This window comes from Trachurus japonicus, chromosome 12, assembly GCF_045865225.1.
Source record: "Trachurus japonicus isolate A0001 chromosome 12, Traja_1.0".
Lineage (NCBI taxonomy): Eukaryota > Metazoa > Chordata > Actinopteri > Carangiformes > Carangidae > Trachurus > Trachurus japonicus.
In genome coordinates, this window is record NC_140918.1 from 18,845,743 (window position 1) to 18,862,387 (window position 16,645).

Below are 16,645 nucleotides of genomic sequence, written 5' to 3' on the forward strand. Positions count from 1 at the left end.
AAATGGGACAGGAGGTCTGAGAAGTGAATCGAAGCTTCATCATCTCCAGTCAGTCCAGTCATTAACTCAAGGACAGTTTGGGGTGTTCATTTTAATACTGGGACTACCTGATATTATGTAACACAGTGTGACTATAAAGACGGGTCAGGCTTATTTCTGCTCTTATGACTTAATAAACCCTTGAAGAGCACCACACTAAAGAAGTGACACAGCATAAAATTTGCTATTAACAAGATATGGTTAAAGAAATGAGAACATTGTGGAAAAGTCAGACTTAATTTACTAATTGAGTGATGACAGGTCTGTGATCAGTGTCTGAAGCAGCATTACAGTCTAGCAGAATTAGAAAAGATCAGTCTTATTAAAGAGAGGAGCTTTGAAGCGCAGTGGAAATATTGAATAAGTTGCTGTCAATGAATGGTCAGAGTGGAAATTATTTTAATAGAGTTTTAACATGTGAGACAGAAACTGAAGCCTGGTGCATCCGAGGGAAAACTGTGTCAGACTAAAAGAGCGTGAACTATTTATAATACAAGTTTTTGACTGACGGCAACAAGCAGCTCTGTGATGAGTTTATTAGAAAGGATGTCAAAGAAGAAAGATGACGACTTTATATGATTAATGATGTCTGTTTAGAGCAGGAAGGGAATTGAGTTCACAGCTGCCGGCAGCATTGTTAAAATAGATAATAAGATGCCTCAGAAGTAAACCGAGGCCTATGTTCTTTATTTTTTATTTATTCATTTATTTGATTAGGAAAATGCACATTAATCAATATATCATGTTCTTTAAAAACTTTCAATGTTAATTTTCTGTCGTTCTGGCCGCCATCTTTAGTTCTTCTCTTTCTTCTCGGTTCAGGACCTGGAGCACCACCTGGGTCTGGCCCTCAACGAGGTCCAGGCCGCCAAGAAGACCTGGTTCAACCGAACGCTCAGCTCCATCAAAACCGTCACTGGGACCCAGGGCAAGGAGACCACCTAACCTGATAACCCCTCCCACCCCCACCCTCACCCATCCCACCCACCCTCTTTTACCCAGACCACGTCTGGAGCTCAGTGCAACTCACCACGCTGAAACCTCTGGACCCCTAAACTTAACCCACTGGGCCATAACTTTAACTCGAACATTGACCGTTAAAACCCAGGATGACCATTACTACAGACTATGTTACTTATCAAAAATGTTCCTCTTGTCTCTCTCTCCCATCCCCACGCCTACTGATCTAATCTACCCCCGCCCCCACCTCACCCGTTCCTTCTCCTCCTCACCCCCAAATGACTGCAGCCACGTGCGCTGATGAGAAGGGGCTGGAAAGCATAGGAAACATAAGATGAAGTACAATGGTACCACTTTCCCCCAGAGAAACTATGTGCTTCCACTGGTCAGAGAGAAAAGCGTTCAACAAAAAAAGAAGAAGAAGAGAAATGCTTCATTGATTTCTGTCTTTGTACTGCTGATGTTAAAGACCGGCAGAAGGAAGGTAGGACATCTGGACTGTACCTGTCCTGACGGGATAGAGAAGAAAACACTCCGTCCTTCCTTACTCTTCTGCGTGCTCCCCTCTAAACTACTGGCACAAACCAACCGGTCCCTGGAAAATGTTTCTTTTAGGTACGAGAGCTAATATACGCCTTTTCAAACTGAGCTTTTTCTAATTTACGTTGAACAATACCTTACTTTTTCTTTGTATGTACATGAATGTGCTTATGTAAAGAGGATATGTGTGTCAGAGTGTGTGTGCGCGTGTGCATGTTTTTATTTGTTTTGTTTTTTTTGGTTATGGTTTGTTTTGTGTTGACTGTGTGGTGTATGTGTTCATGTGTGTGTGACTGTTCGAATGCTTAAGTAATTGACTGAATTAACGTTAAGCTGTGTATAAAGAGAGAAACGAAGAGATGTGAAGTCCAAGGGAAAGAAAAAGCACTAAGGTTATGAGTGTGTGCATGCATGTAAGGGAAAACTGTTTTTCCTGGTTGTCTCCTGAATTGTCCAAATGTGTATATGAATGATGCTAAAGAGAAGTTTGTTGACAAAGCCTTGATCTGAAGGTGGATAAAGATGACGCTCGTAAGATATGAATATGTCCTTCACGGGGGGGAAAAAAACAAAAAACAGATGCTTAAAAGTTTCCGTACGAACAGCAGCACGACTTTCCTCACAACAAATTCCAGACACGAAACATGCCCAAGGTTTGTTTGGTTTGGATCTCCCAGCACAAAGAAATTTAGAAAGCTCCAAACCATGAAAACCTCTGCATGTATTATACAGAACGTGTGTGTGTGTGTGTGAGTGTGTTAGAACATCACCACAAACCCTAAACATTGCTGAGAGAAGCGTAAAGTCAAAGAGGAGAACACACACACACACACACACACACACACACACACACACACACACAGAAAAAAACTACAATTCCTGCTGTATTAGAACACACCCTTGAAACCCACTCCCCCACCCCCCGCCTGCTTCTGGGGGGGGCGCCAGCTGCTCTGTGACCTTTGACCCTGACTGGTAGTGTCATGTTTGATATATTGTGGAGCAGGGTGGCAGGTTGTGCTGTGTTTACAGTAGTTTTCACAGTTCATTCAGACCACTGGGGACCTAAGCACTGAATTACAACGTCCTCACGCTCAAATATATACGTATAGAAACACAGATACAGAGCACTCAGTGGCCACTTTATTAGGAACCTGACATGATAAAGATGTTAGTTACTGAAAGCATTAGGAAGATATGATCTAAAAGATGTACAGTAAGAGCGTACTGGTCATCTTTAAAAAGGAATTTTGTTGGGGAAGCAGAAACCAGGCAGAGGCAAATAAAGCGATGGAGGTCAGAGAAGATGTTTACAGCAAAGAGGACACAGATAAGAGCAGCACAGAGTACCAGCATAGTGCAGATGGGCATCTCACAATGTATGACTCTTGGCTTTTTTGTTTCTGCTGCTGACGTCTGTTGTAAAAAGAACAATGAGGCAACATCAGGGGAGAGTGTTTTCTTGGCTTTACATTAGGCTCCGTTAATGGCACCACAGCGTACAGCGGCACTCTCACCGTCCAAGAGCATCTCTTCACAGCCGTCTGACAAAGTTGCTCATCAGGCACATGACAGAAACTTGTGCTTGTTCCAGTTGCGCGCTCAGTAGAGCACCTTCAGGGGATGAGGCTCGGCTCGTAAGAATCTGCAGAATTGAACGGCTTTATCGAACCAGCTTAGGGTGAAATCCCTGTGAAACATTTCAAACACCTTCACGCCTCAAAGAATTCAATGTGTTCAGGAGGGGAAAAAAGAAGCGGGATTTTATCTGGAGCTGAGAAAGTTTAAATATTTAAGTGGCCACTGAGTGTGCATGTGCACACACTGTTGTGAATGTAGGAGCAGGAAAGACACGCAAATAAAGATGCTTGTCATCTGCAAACAGTGTAACTCTACACCTAAAGCACGGATCGGTACCACAGGAGTTACCCCATCAATGCAGGAGTTCACAGCAAAGTGTTCAATGGTCAAGAGCAGAGACTAAATCAGGCCAAAGGGAACAGAGGGAGGGAGGGAGGGAGGGAGGGGAGAGGGTTAAAGTGTTTGTGTGTTTGTTTGCATATTTAAATGAACAGGAAGGAGAAATTCCAATAAACTAATATCTGTTCATACTTCTATTCATATTAGATTGGAGGGAAAACAAAGCTGTTTTTCTTTTGCCAGCCTAAAATTAACCATTACTGTAAAATGCATAACTTGAAGGTGGAATCTGATTGGCTGGAATCTACTTGTGATGTCAGCGGAGGAGTCCGACTGAGACGGAAAGAAACAAAAGGGCCATTCCTCTAAAGGCACTGGGTTGTATATAACAAACATTTAAAAAAAAATGAATATAGAGTTTTTGTTTATGATTTTCTACTCTGTAACTATAACTAATGTTGCCTACTTGTACCTACCTACCTGCTGCCGTGCTACAGTTTAAAAACCACAACTATGTTTTATGTTTTTAATGTTTATTTTTGCTCCAAGCTTCTCAGTCAGACTGCTGTTTGGTTAATTAAAATGCCAAAACGTAGCTTTATCATCCAACGACAACAAAAAAAAAACATTATCAATGTGTGGAAATTGTAATAGTGTAGGATGCATTGTGTATACTTCATGAATTTCAATATAAAGATATCGACACAAAAGGATCTGCGTTTCTTTCTTTCTGCACAAACTATTTATTAAGAATAACATAGTGTGTTCACTAATGTTGTGTCTTTTTGTTCTTTGTTTCATATTATTTCTCTTTATCGGAAAAGATAATGTGTCTGAAGATGTCAAAATACCTTTTTTGTCATTTGACAATAGAAGCAAGAAGAAGCTCAAGTTTCAGATGTTCAATGTCGAAATGTGCAGTCAGAAGAACTTTACCCCCACAAAGTTGTACAAAGGGGGAATTTAAATCAGGAGCTCTGTGATCAAAGAGAAGGTAAATCACCAGACTCAAACTCTACAGCTCCCCTGCTACACGGACTACTCAGCTGGCACCAAAAAACTATTGTGGTTTGATACTCAGCCCCAGTTGTAACATTTTTTCTGTTTTCTTTTTTTAACTCTGATCCATCAGGAGCTGCAGCAGATGGAGGGTAAACAACAAAAACCAGGTAACACTGAAGAGGAGACACTGGGGGTGAGGTTTAAACTATGTATCTGATTTCTATAGATTTCCTCTCACCTCAGAGACCGACACAGTGAATCTGCCCTGAGCGCAGACATTTAAATACAAGTACAAAACAATAAAGTGAGATTACAAAGTCTAAAATTAAATCTCATTGTTATATTTCTGTGAACGCTGAAACACAAAAATCTCCTCGTTTGACAATTCCCTCTCCTTTGTTTCCAGCTACACCCTCATATTGCGTTTGGTTTCCAGATAAGTTAATATATTATGATGCCTCACTGTGGAAAACAAGAAGCTGTTCAATATTAAACCCACTTTCACTCCTGTCTATCACTTTTAACAAAACAGCGTCATGTTTCTGATGTTGCTCACATATTAAGAGCAACAAAATTCTATTTATAAGTCTATTGGTGTTTTTGCACCTTTATCTTTGTCCTGACTTCAAAGCCATCTCCTATGAAGCTGAAAATGTTTTGTTTTTTGTTTTTTTCTCTCTAATTTCCAGCATGTTGTATTTCAGCTGAAAAGCAGAAGGAGATAAAAGAGGTCTATGCTGCTGTTATAATGAGACTTCTCTTGGTCACCTCTCGGGAACACTTCTCTGGACATCTGAGAGAGTTTTGAACATGATAATAAACCCCGTTGTCTTCTGGCTAACAGCCTTTATCTGTCAGCCACTTGAACAAGCCGTTTCCCATGTGCAGCCTGGAAATCTCACAGCTTTTTACTTCTTTTGGCTCCAGTTCTATCTTTCTTCTACAACCCCCAGAGAACATGCCTCATCACATATGGCTGCATTGTTATCTGTGTCAGGTATGAGCTATTTTCTGCCTCCGCCTGTGTGCACAAAATGTACAGTGGGCACTGATTGTGCTGGGGGTCTTACATATTTCATTTGAAGTGTTTATAACTTAGTACAGGCCCATGAAATTATCACCTTACGTGATGATGGCCTTTGGGATCTTGGCTGTGTGTCGGCCACCGTGGCTGCAGATTGCAAAGCAGCAGGCTCGGCGAGTTGGAAACCCGGTACCTGCAGCGGCTGGAGGTAACAGGCGTCAGCATTATGCAATATCACCCTGACAAGCTCCTCTCCCACAATCCCCCATCCTACCCCCCCTCCTCCCCCCTCCTCCCTGTCCTGTGTTACAGAGCTATAAATACAATCAGCAGGCAGCAACAGAGTAAAATGCAAAGGTGGAATGCTGCAGGGACGGGCATCTTCAGTTGCTGCTCGGCTCAGTCGTAAGTGATTTGTGAGCCAGGGATGAAATTCTGTGTGTGTGTGTGTGTGTGTGTGTGTGTGTGTGTGTGTGTGTGTGTGTGTGTGTGTGTGTTAGTTTGAGTTACAGAGGCCATGTGACACGATTTGGACCTCAGGGCTTCCCAGCATCCTCCTGAACTGTCCGTCACCTGATCTCCTCACTTCAGAAACACACACTGAGCTTCTGCTGCTTTAGCTCCAAAGTCTGACAAGTTATTAATCACATAGAGTGAGGTTTAAAACATCTGTTTATTTTCACACTCAAATTTTCTTCCTTATTAACAACACAAATTTTCTTATTATTAATAATAAAAAAAATTACAGGACATAATAATATTGACACATCTGGTGTAGGACACATCAATAGTTTAACACTGATGGGAGAAGACAAGTGTTGAAGACATTTGGAAGGAATTGGAAGGAGAATTGAACCCAAATCCTCAAGATGTCCAATTTCATCTGACCAACAACAATAAAAGAGTAAATAAAAGAGAAATATTCCCATTTGAGAGGAGTATTTTTCCAATTTATGCTTAAGAAATTATTGTTGAATGATCAATCAAAATAAAATATTGTTGCAGATTTTATATCGAGGGTATCTTTAATGATCAGTGCAAATTTAATCCCCCCGTGGAGGCTCAGAATGAAAATGATTAAATTCTGCTCCAATGGCTTAACTTCAAAAATGTGTATAAAAAAGCATCTGGAGCAGAGCATTTATTCAAGGTTTTCACATTATTTTAAAACATTAACTCAAAAGTTATTTCAACATTGATAAAAAAAAAACTTCATCTTAATGAACACAACAGTATTCTGTGCTAATTATTCACCTGACTGCCCCTTGGTTTAATGCTCATTTACTCTCACTAAACATCATCTACATCAGTGCTGTTGCTGTGCTGCTAACAGTGTTTACAGGGCTGATGTCACCAGCGTGTCAGACAGCAGGGAGCGGAGAGGAGGCAGTGATGTGATCCAGATGGAAGAAGATTCATAACTAATCTGGGTCCAAAGAAGTCAGTCGCACTTTTAAAGTCAATTATCTAGACTTCAAACACTCACGACTCACTGGGGGTAAAAAATAATTAGGATGGGTTTAAATTTGTTGCAGTAAAAAGAAAGTTAGGCAACAATGTCACATTGTGTGGAGTGGAGTTTGGTTCAGACAAGGTCAGCACTGACTGACGTTGATGATTTTATAGCATCACACTGGTTTGAAAATTCATTACAGTTTGTATTATTCAAAGTGTCTCATAGAGTTTTATTTTACGCCAATAAAGTGTTGTTGTTTTTAAACATTTAGTATTTCTAACCAAAACAGATGGATCAATAGAGTTTTAAAAGCTCTGGCTGCTTTTTCAAACTCCAAAGCCAAAGATCATAAAGTTTATTATGTGAAATGTTTTGATGAAAAGATGAACTCCATCTGGGGTCCCTCAGGGATCCATTTTAGGCCCTCTCTTGTTTAGTGCCTGTGTAAGGAAAGCACCTTCATCCTACCCCAGTGTTGACACCTAAATGTCTACAGATGATACCATGTGAAGTAAATATGATATGATATGAGATTAATCAAAAAATAGAATGGAAATTAAGAAAGTTTTAGGATTAATAATTGCATTTAAAACAACATACACATGGTTGTTAAATATTGCAAAGTAAAACTGGAAAAATCTCGGTAATACCAACAAAAAAGAAGAAATGTCATGTTGCAGCATTTGGCTGTTTTTATCTCAGTGTGTTGTAGTTTAACTCCTCAGATTACCCAAAGTAAACCATCTTCTTTACATCTCAGAAGTTCAGAGGGACACACCCTCTTTGATGGACATTTACAAGCTTTAACACTTTTCATTCCCATTCATTTTACAGGGCTCAAGTCAAAACATTGCTTTTATAGGATTTGTTACATCTTCAACAGACATGTTGATCTATAAACAGGCACTGACGTGTGTCAAGAGGGACTGGAATGAGTCCTGTCAAATTAATCTTATTTGTGAGCATATCACGGCTTCCTTTAACCAGCCGAAATATAATATGGGTGATCCACACAAGTTGTCAGCAGTCCAAGGTCATTTATTTCCCTTACAGTGTATGAATCTGGGCTACGCACAGATGCCTCTGGTGTACTGTGTCTCATTGGTTTTCCAGATTAGTGTGTACATAACTGTGCGATCAGAAAATGTGCTGTGACGGTGAGAAGAGGCAGGCGGCCAAGTTTTATGATCAACCTGGGATCTTATATCTCTGCATCTATTTAACAACCAGTGCTTATTTCACATCATATGCAGATACCTATGGTTCCTACTTCCAACAGACAGAACGAGCAATTATCCTCCATGACATCTGAGAGCTGCATGCTTCTTGTTGCTATAAAAAAAGAGTTTTTACTGGAGAGGGTTATTTTTCGTTGGTTTTTATCACGTTGATGTAATGGAGATGGCAGGCAAACAGCAATACATTCAGATTCCTGACACATATGTCCTCCTTTTTGTCACTTTCCAGGAAATTCTTACAATGATAAACACACTTTAAGAATAGATAATGCCATAAAAATGTGAACACTTCCATAACTGAGCTGCCACATTTGACTGTGGCCACTGATATCTGCAGAGCAGGGTTTAATTTGTCAGGATAACTGTCAGCGACTGGAGAGTTTAATCCTCATCCTGTGTCTTGTTTCCTTTCTCTCAGACAAAAAAACATTTCACCCCTCCCTTGGTTTTTCCCTTTCTAGAAAACACACACATTTTGCACAAACACACTCTCGGTGCCTTCCAGGATGATTGGCGGCCGTGGCTGTGCGCTGGTGGTGTTGACTGCTGGAGATGTCACCGGATACCCGGACTCAGCCGTCAGCAGTGCTCCACTAAAGATGACTGACAGCTCATATTGCTGAAGTGCCATGTGCTAAAATTCTTCTTAGACAAACTTGCCAATTATCGCCCATAACCTTGACTCTGTAATCGTAGCATGAGGTATTATCACTCCTGAAGGTCACAGTGTAGACTCAACAATGTGAACCTATATGGTGGAACTATAAGAACATTTGTCCATATGCCATAAAAAAACCAAATCAAAATGTTGTCACAGTGGTGGCTATACAGTATGTATTTAGAAAAAAAGGTGAATCATTATTATGTTCTTGGATTTAAGTTTTCCAATGAATATTTTTTCTTTGATAAGTTCTTCTTGCATTTACACATTCTATATGACTGTCAAGTCAATTTTTATTTGATCTGAGGGATTCAACAATTAATATAATATAATAAATCCCCAATTGAGCTGTTATTCTAGGTCTAGGTATTGTATTGTCTCCATCCTTTAGTACAAACATTCATTGTCACCAGATAATACATCCTGCTGCTGACATGAGTGATCCCCTGACTCTACTCTTTCCCTGACATGGTTGAATATTGTTCATTTTGTGTGTGTGTGTGTGTGTGTGTGTGTGTGTGTGTGTGTGTGTGTGTGTGTGTGTGTGTGTGTGAGACTTCTTCTACCTGCCAAACCAATGACATTCCCTTCAGCTTCAGTGCTAATTACCAAATATCAGCATGATGATACACTCAACTAAGACAATGAGAATAGAAAACAATGTACTTGCTATGCAAATCAGTATGGTAGTATCTCAAAGCACCAAGTGCTCTCAGTGTGTCGACCAAAAACATAAAATGTATGATATTTTTTTGTTATTTTTTAAAAATGTTTTTGCCGAAATTTAATGTTTAAAAAGGAACAAATCGTAAATCCTTCATGTTGTTGTTGCCTTCATGCCGTCCCTGTTTTTTTGTGTAGATACTAACAAGTGTTTTTATGCTTCACGTGTTTTGTAATGCAGAAAATGACAGGTTATAAATTCATCAACACATTCTACTTAGATATTTCTTTCCACAATTTAACACAAGTCAAGTCTGTGAGTTCTCTGATTCACCAGTGGCTCCATCATTCTCAGTTTTCGGAGATCATTAAAAAACACTCACGTTCAGAGATTCAGCACTTTCTCAGTTTTATTTTCAGTTCGTTAAGCATAGATTATGTCAAGAAACAGTGACAACCACAGATCATCACTGCTGTGAATGTTGCTACTAATTAAAAACAATCAATAAAGCGAGTTTCCAATGATCCCCTCCGTCACTGTCACTGGCCTCTGTCGAATCCCACTCCCACTACATTCCACAAAATTTACTCTGATAATTTAATGGATCAAATAGCCTCAGTGGACAAATATCACTTCATGATTTTATAGGCAGCATCATAAAACAGCTTCATTTTAATCCTCTTGTTGTCAAAAATAAAATTAAAAAATCATATTTACAGGGAAAAAATGAAAACACTCGCCACTCATAAAACGCTACTTCCTGTCAAAACATCATAAATAAAAATTGAAAAAGGGGGAGAAAATAAAAATCATGAATCCTAACAGGATGGATGCGCCCAAAACAACTCTCACAAACAAGTAGTTCAAAAGATATATAGATGTATATATATGTATTTATCCATATATATTCTGTATATATGCTTCTCTACAAAAAAGCAAGTTTACTCTTTCTATGAGTAAATACATTCTACTCTACAATCACTATAACAACAGCGTACATTCCCAACCAAAATGCTTTGATCATTTATCAGGAGGATATTGGACTTAAACAATCAGTTGACCATGATCAGGAAGTATGCAACATGCTCAATGTGACTATATGTGTGTGTTTAAGTGTGTATGTGTGTGTGTGTGTGTGTGTGTGTGTGTGTGTGCGCACATGTGGGTGTAAAATAGGTTCCCATCCCCTCCGGTCCATGTGCCTGTCAGACGTACACACAAACACACACGTCCCTCTCGAACACACATGCACACACACCCAGAGAAAACGATCTGTTCAGCAGTTAGTCTGGTTAACTTTGCCTCAGCAGCTGAAACGTGATCCCGGATCTATTTCTGCTGCTCTGCACAGTTCAGAGCGACCGGCCCGATGGGCTCTCCGTCTCTTTGTGCGACTCGTCTCCCTCCTGCTTCCAGACAAATTTAGCCAGACATAAACGACCAAGTTTCTGTGCTAATGCAAGAATGAGCAAGACACAGTTTTCCTTCAGAAGCTGGATTCACACACATGAGAGCTAGTTTTTTTTTTTTTTTTTTGACATATTTTTTTTAAAAACCTGGCATTTCGTAACTGTCTAGACGGAGAATATCAGATCACTTGTGAGACTGCTGGAATGATCAGATTTATGCAACAAAGGCTTCCGAGCCTTTGGTGTCTGGATAAATCCCATCCAGCCGAACAAACCCAAAACCATTTCCCAAAAGCACCTCTGCATCCCTTGCTTTCCCGTTTTGACCTTTGACCTGGCAGCAAGATAAAGAGGTTGCCTTTTGGGGATAGCAAGCGCATGGTCTCCGAATGGAAAGGAAAGTCAAAAAAACCTGATGTTACCTGGCAACGAAAGCACTCAGAGCTCTTTAGAAAGTACTGCAGCATTTTGGCGTGCGAAGCCCCCCCTGTATTTGGTGCTAGTAATTTCTATTTTATTTATTTTTTTGTTGATGACAGCACTCCTCCCTCTTTTCTCCTGGCAGCAAAGCTCAACTTGTTCACATGTGACTGCTGTTCCTCCAGAAAAGCAAAGTAAAAAGTAAAATCCAGTATGTACAGTGCTACACACAGCCCGTTATAAAGCACCAAGATAAATAAATGGGGGTAGATGGGGGTGTGTTTTCTTCTTACATGGCTCAATTCCTAAAATACAAACAAGGCCAAACCACATGTGTGACTCTCACTACATACAGTACAAGTAGTGCGATATTAACCACGGAGCAAAGAATGTCATGCTGTCTCAATGTGCTCGGCTGTTATTAACGGTGAACATTGAAATATTTACATTTATGATAACATGTGTGCTTGTATGTGTGTGTTTATCCATTTGCATATACATGTGTGTGTCAGGTAGCCCTGAGAAGGATGTGTGGGTGTGTTGCTTGTGTGTGTGTGTGTGTTTTTTTGTGCTTCTTAGATTACAGGTGTTTTTGTAGTTGTTGTCTTTGAACGCCCACAAAGAGGCGTTGTGAAAACTGTAGGGTGCACAGATGGATGTGCATGTGTGTATGTGTGTGTCTGTGTGTGTGTGGACAATGGCTGCCATGGCTTCCACTTTTTCAAGAGCAGGAACAACATCTATCAGAGAGTCCAGAACAACTATTACACTGTAAAAAAAAAAAAAGAAAAGAAAAGAAAAAGTCAGGAAACACAGCTACTGTGAGGAGAAACCTGTCACAGGAATGTTTTTTTGTTCTCATTTCAGACATAGTGGAGTATGGCTGGTGTTGTCGTCTTCATGGTGCTGCTACAGTACAGGAAACACAGCCAGTGTAGTGAATATACATGTAATATTGTTTGCTTTTCCCTGCAATAACCTCTATTAGAGCAAAAACGGCTTTTTAAATCAAACACCCAAATGATAATTATTGTTTTTCTTCCTTTTCACTGCAAACTCTAACATGAAGCGCACATCAGGGACCTCTCCCAGTAAATGAACACCATCTCCGACCACGGGACCAGCCTGTGCAGCCCCATCGGACCGCTTGTGCCACTTTTAGTCCGACTTTTTGTTCCCCCGAGCGCTCACTCTGCCACCTCTTCCTCTGCGCGCTGTTGTCCAGCCAACAGAGCAGGAGGACAGGGTCAGTTGTCAGGGGGTGACTTCTCGTGCGTCTCTGCACAGTCTGAGGGGAAATGAAAAGGTTGCTCACTGAAGTATGACTGTCTGCCTTATTAATGTGGGCCATCTGGAGGGAGGGAGGGAGAGAGGGAGGGGATGGCACAGAGAGAGAGAGAGAGAGAGAGAGATGGAGAAAGGGCAGAGGGGAAATTAGGAGAAATTCTTAGCTGATAGAAAAGGTCTGTTTCCGACACGGCGGAGCTCTGAGCTTATTCACCTGCATGTGAATTCCACACGAGGATGAGAAGCAGCAGCCATCTCTCAGGTGCTTGTTTGAAACTTTTAGAGGCCAAACAACGACTATGTTTCCTCTGTGATCTGATGGAAAAGCTTAAGAGTCCTTAAACATGGAAAGCATGTCAGAGTAGGTGTTTTTTTGAAGAAGCAGGATCTAGTTTCTACAAGACAGCTTAGTATTTTTAATGCTCCTGCGTGTCAGGGAAGTAAGATGATCTGAGCACTCATTTATTTCAGACAGATCTAGTTCACATTCTCGATGTACATAGAGATTAGCTGACAAAATATCTGTACATTGATTTCCAGTGGCAGCTTGAGTGCAGTAAGTTTTGACCAGTGACTTCTCTGAGTGTATAATCAAGACTTTATATGCAGATTCCTCCAGGGAAGGACAGTGGATACACTGTGTGGGTATAAGTCCAGCTGCTGAGGAAGAAGTGAGTAAGAGTTTGTGTGCTTGACCTCAGTGACCTGAGATGGTCTACGGGAAGAACTGGACTTCCTTCAGTTTATCTCTCAATCACAGTTTAGTGTCACAGTTTGAATGCATCTACGTTTAATGTGCCAAATTCTTTTCACTGTCGGCTCAGTAGTTTCACAAAATCTGATTCTAATTTAACTTGTCTTGAAAAATTGGCTTTATGAGCTTTAATGAGTCTATTGTCTGTTTCTCAGACGTCGTATTTTGTTGAAATCAAAGCTGGCACAGGCACAGGAGATCAAGCTGGCGCCCAGATCAAGGCGAGCGCGAGGAGAATCAAAGCCTTTTGATGCACATTCTGTTCGATTCAGCCTCTGCTGACTGACATATTGTCTCTATTAAAGGATAAAAATAAAAAAATAACCAGCGAGAAGCCTTCAGAAGCATGTGAGCTGCAGAAATTCAACTAAAAGAACAGTGCAGTGTTGAGACACCTGTTCAGCTCCAATAACCCCAGAGTTCCTGTTCTCCTCTAATTACTACCTGTGTAAATCCAGTATGTGGCGTTAAACTCACAACACTGCCACAATCTCAATCTTGTCTAATTGATTCAGTCTTCTCCCAAAGCAAAGTTTTCCCTCACCTGTGTCAGGTAAGCAAGGTTTATTTGGAAACAGGTGCACAACAAACATGTCTTTTTGGGGCCTATGTGGGGCCACAGTGGGCAGCCCCCACTGTGGCCCCATCACTGCCATGAAATGTGGGTCATGAGGGTATTCTCTGACCAACTGGGTTATGTGTGCCCACATAAAGCCATGCATGTATAGGCAGCCGTATAGGCAACCCTGTGCAGGGCCCACATAGGGTTAGAATGGGTTTGTTGGGTGAGTGCACCAGTCAGGATTTGGCGACACTGATCAACCTGTCAAAATACATTACTGGAGATAATAACTGGAGATGGTTTTCACCAAACTTTGATTGTTGCTGATTTGGTTATAAGTAGTTAACATTATAGTAAAATATTTCTTTCTTTAAGAAGTTTTGATGCATTCCTTATTCAGGCAGATATTTCAGCCTCAATCCATCACAGGCAGCTACGTCTATCTACTGTATGTCTGTCTAAGATCCACCAAAATTCTTCTCAAATCTTCTGGCATCATTGACTATAGGAGGCAAAAAACAACAACAATCCAAGCTTCAAAACCTTCATTCAGCTCACAGCAACTAAGATATAACGTAACCAATGACTGAACCCTAAAATCCAGCCACATAAACACAGAAAAGCTCAGACTGGGGAGATGATGAAGGTGATGTACAGGCAGGAGCATATAATAAATCTAATCCAGTCTTTACAGTAATTAGTGAGCCATTACTTTGTGCTGTGTCTTTCCCCATTGTGTAATACAGTGTTTCTGCCACCAGCAACATCACTCCCATACAGTATGGAGCAGCAATAGGAGGGTGGGGGGAAGGGTGTGTGTGAATGCGTGTGTTCGGAGAAAAGAGGAGCAGTGAGTGGTGCCGGTGAGCTGTGCTTTGGGTCCCTAAGGCGAGCGGGACAGAGCTGCGTGTTGATTGGACGAGTTTTTTAAGGTGTGTTAATGGTTCGAGGGAGGAGCGCGTACATCAGAGTATACACATGTTATACGCATACAATATTTGTAACAAGAGTATTCCCTGCCAGTAGTGAGACTATAGAAAATGTGCTTTCTGACAGGCTAAGTGTGTATATATTTGCGTGTGTGTGCATGTGTGTGTGTGATTAAGTTATGACTGTGTTCAGTAGTGAGCACCTCTTTGTCCAGGCCACGTAAACAAACCTCAGGCAGCAGAGAGCGTGCTCAGAAAGGCTCAGAGAGACATCAAAGATAGAGGTGGAAAGGAGAGGAAAGAAGGAAAGAAGGGAGGAAAGGAAAGAAGGAAGCATTATTATTCTAACAGCACAGGTTAATAGGAATACCAAAGATAATATTGCATCTCCTAGAACTAGCTTCAATTGCTCAGTGTATATAAAATTGGAAGAAAGCTATACTGTGATATTAGTTACATTTCACTTTATAATTCTAAAATAATTTATACCAACAATAGTTATATTTTATAGATTATTTACATAAATACATCTTCATATAGTAATATTATTGTCAACACATCATTATAGAAACATACACCATACATATGTGTATATAGTCACGTTATAGCCACACGTACACACACATACAATGAATATACAATCAAAATGAACTATTGCAATGCCGTGTTGGGTAAAACTCCATCAAACATTCACATCTTCTCAAGTAAATATAAGCTCGAACAGAGGAGTTCAGATGTATTGCTATATGAAAGACCAAAGTTCAGCCGAGCCTCACACAGTCGCAGCTGAACGTTTCTCGAAAAATCCGAGTATTGCTTATTGTAAAGTCGCCCTCCTCTGATTGGATAATCTGGATGCAGAGAGAAGAGATAGAGAGAGCAGAGAGAGGAGCTTTGAGCCTCTCGGTCAGTAGGTCAGACGGTTCTGACGCTGTTGCCGGGCCAGAAAGTTGTTTTACTATTTCCAGCGGACTGATCAAAACTGCAAACAGTGTTGGATACGCGAGTCCGTCGGCTGGGATAGAAAGGCAAAGCCCATTCAGACGGGACAGAGAAAACAGGTGGGCGTGTGAGCAGCCAGGTCAGAGGTGTGAAGACAGTATCCAACAACCTGCTGCCACCTAGAAGTCAGAGAAGAGATCCTGGGGGCCCAGGTGAATGATAAAAGGAGCGATGGTCCGTGGCTGGTAGAAGGGATTGTCAATGAAAAGTCCGCCTGCATGGAGATGAAGAACAGAGAAACAGAGAGCGGGGGTCATTACTAGATGAACAACATCTATAAATCTAGATATACATGAAGTTTTCTTCTCATTCTAGACAAAAATATGAAAAACATTCAATATTGTTATTTTAGGGCAAGGTACTTCAAGTCCAAGAGTGGTTCTTGGAAATATTCTAGTTGAAAGGTTTATTACTTTAACAATACAGTTACATAATATTGTCTGTGAGAGTGAGCCTTAGATCACATTAAAGGAATGTTTGGATTTTTGGGGAACTTCACTTGTTTACTTTTGCTTAGACCTAGATTGGAAGATGGGTTTGATGCTGCTGTTATATGGTTATGGTAAATATGAAGCTACAGACTTAGCTTAGCTTAGTATAAAGACTTGAAGGCAACACTGTAGCCCCCTGTACTGTTGCCTCCTGCTTTCAGTCTTTATGCTAAGTAAGGCTAAATGGCTGCTTGCTGTGGCCACAATATCAAACTCTTAGGAGAGGAGAGAGGCAATCATAAATATTTATTCACCAAATAGTTTATTTTGCTATTTATGTAGAGTCA

General features: G+C 40.7%; 2 protein-coding genes across 4 annotated transcripts in view; one reads left to right on the forward strand and one right to left on the reverse strand.

Moving 5' to 3' along the window:
- rabgap1 (RAB GTPase activating protein 1) overlaps positions 1–4,169 on the forward strand; it is a 77,204-nt gene extending 73,035 nt beyond the window's left edge. For both annotated transcript variants that reach the window (XM_085793726.1, XM_085793727.1), the window contains one exon: positions 862–4,169. In XM_085793726.1, the coding sequence (XP_085649852.1) occupies positions 862–984 (123 nt within the window). In that variant the 3' untranslated portion in view covers positions 985–4,169. The remainder of the gene's footprint in view (positions 1–861) is intronic.
- Positions 4,170–15,664: 11,495 nt separating this feature from the next.
- Positions 15,665–16,645, reverse strand: part of strbp (spermatid perinuclear RNA binding protein) — an 80,844-nt gene continuing 79,863 nt past the window's right edge. For both annotated transcript variants that reach the window (XM_085793751.1, XM_085793752.1), the window contains one exon: positions 15,665–16,081. In XM_085793751.1, the coding sequence (XP_085649877.1) occupies positions 15,987–16,081 (95 nt within the window). In that variant the 3' untranslated portion in view covers positions 15,665–15,986. The remainder of the gene's footprint in view (positions 16,082–16,645) is intronic.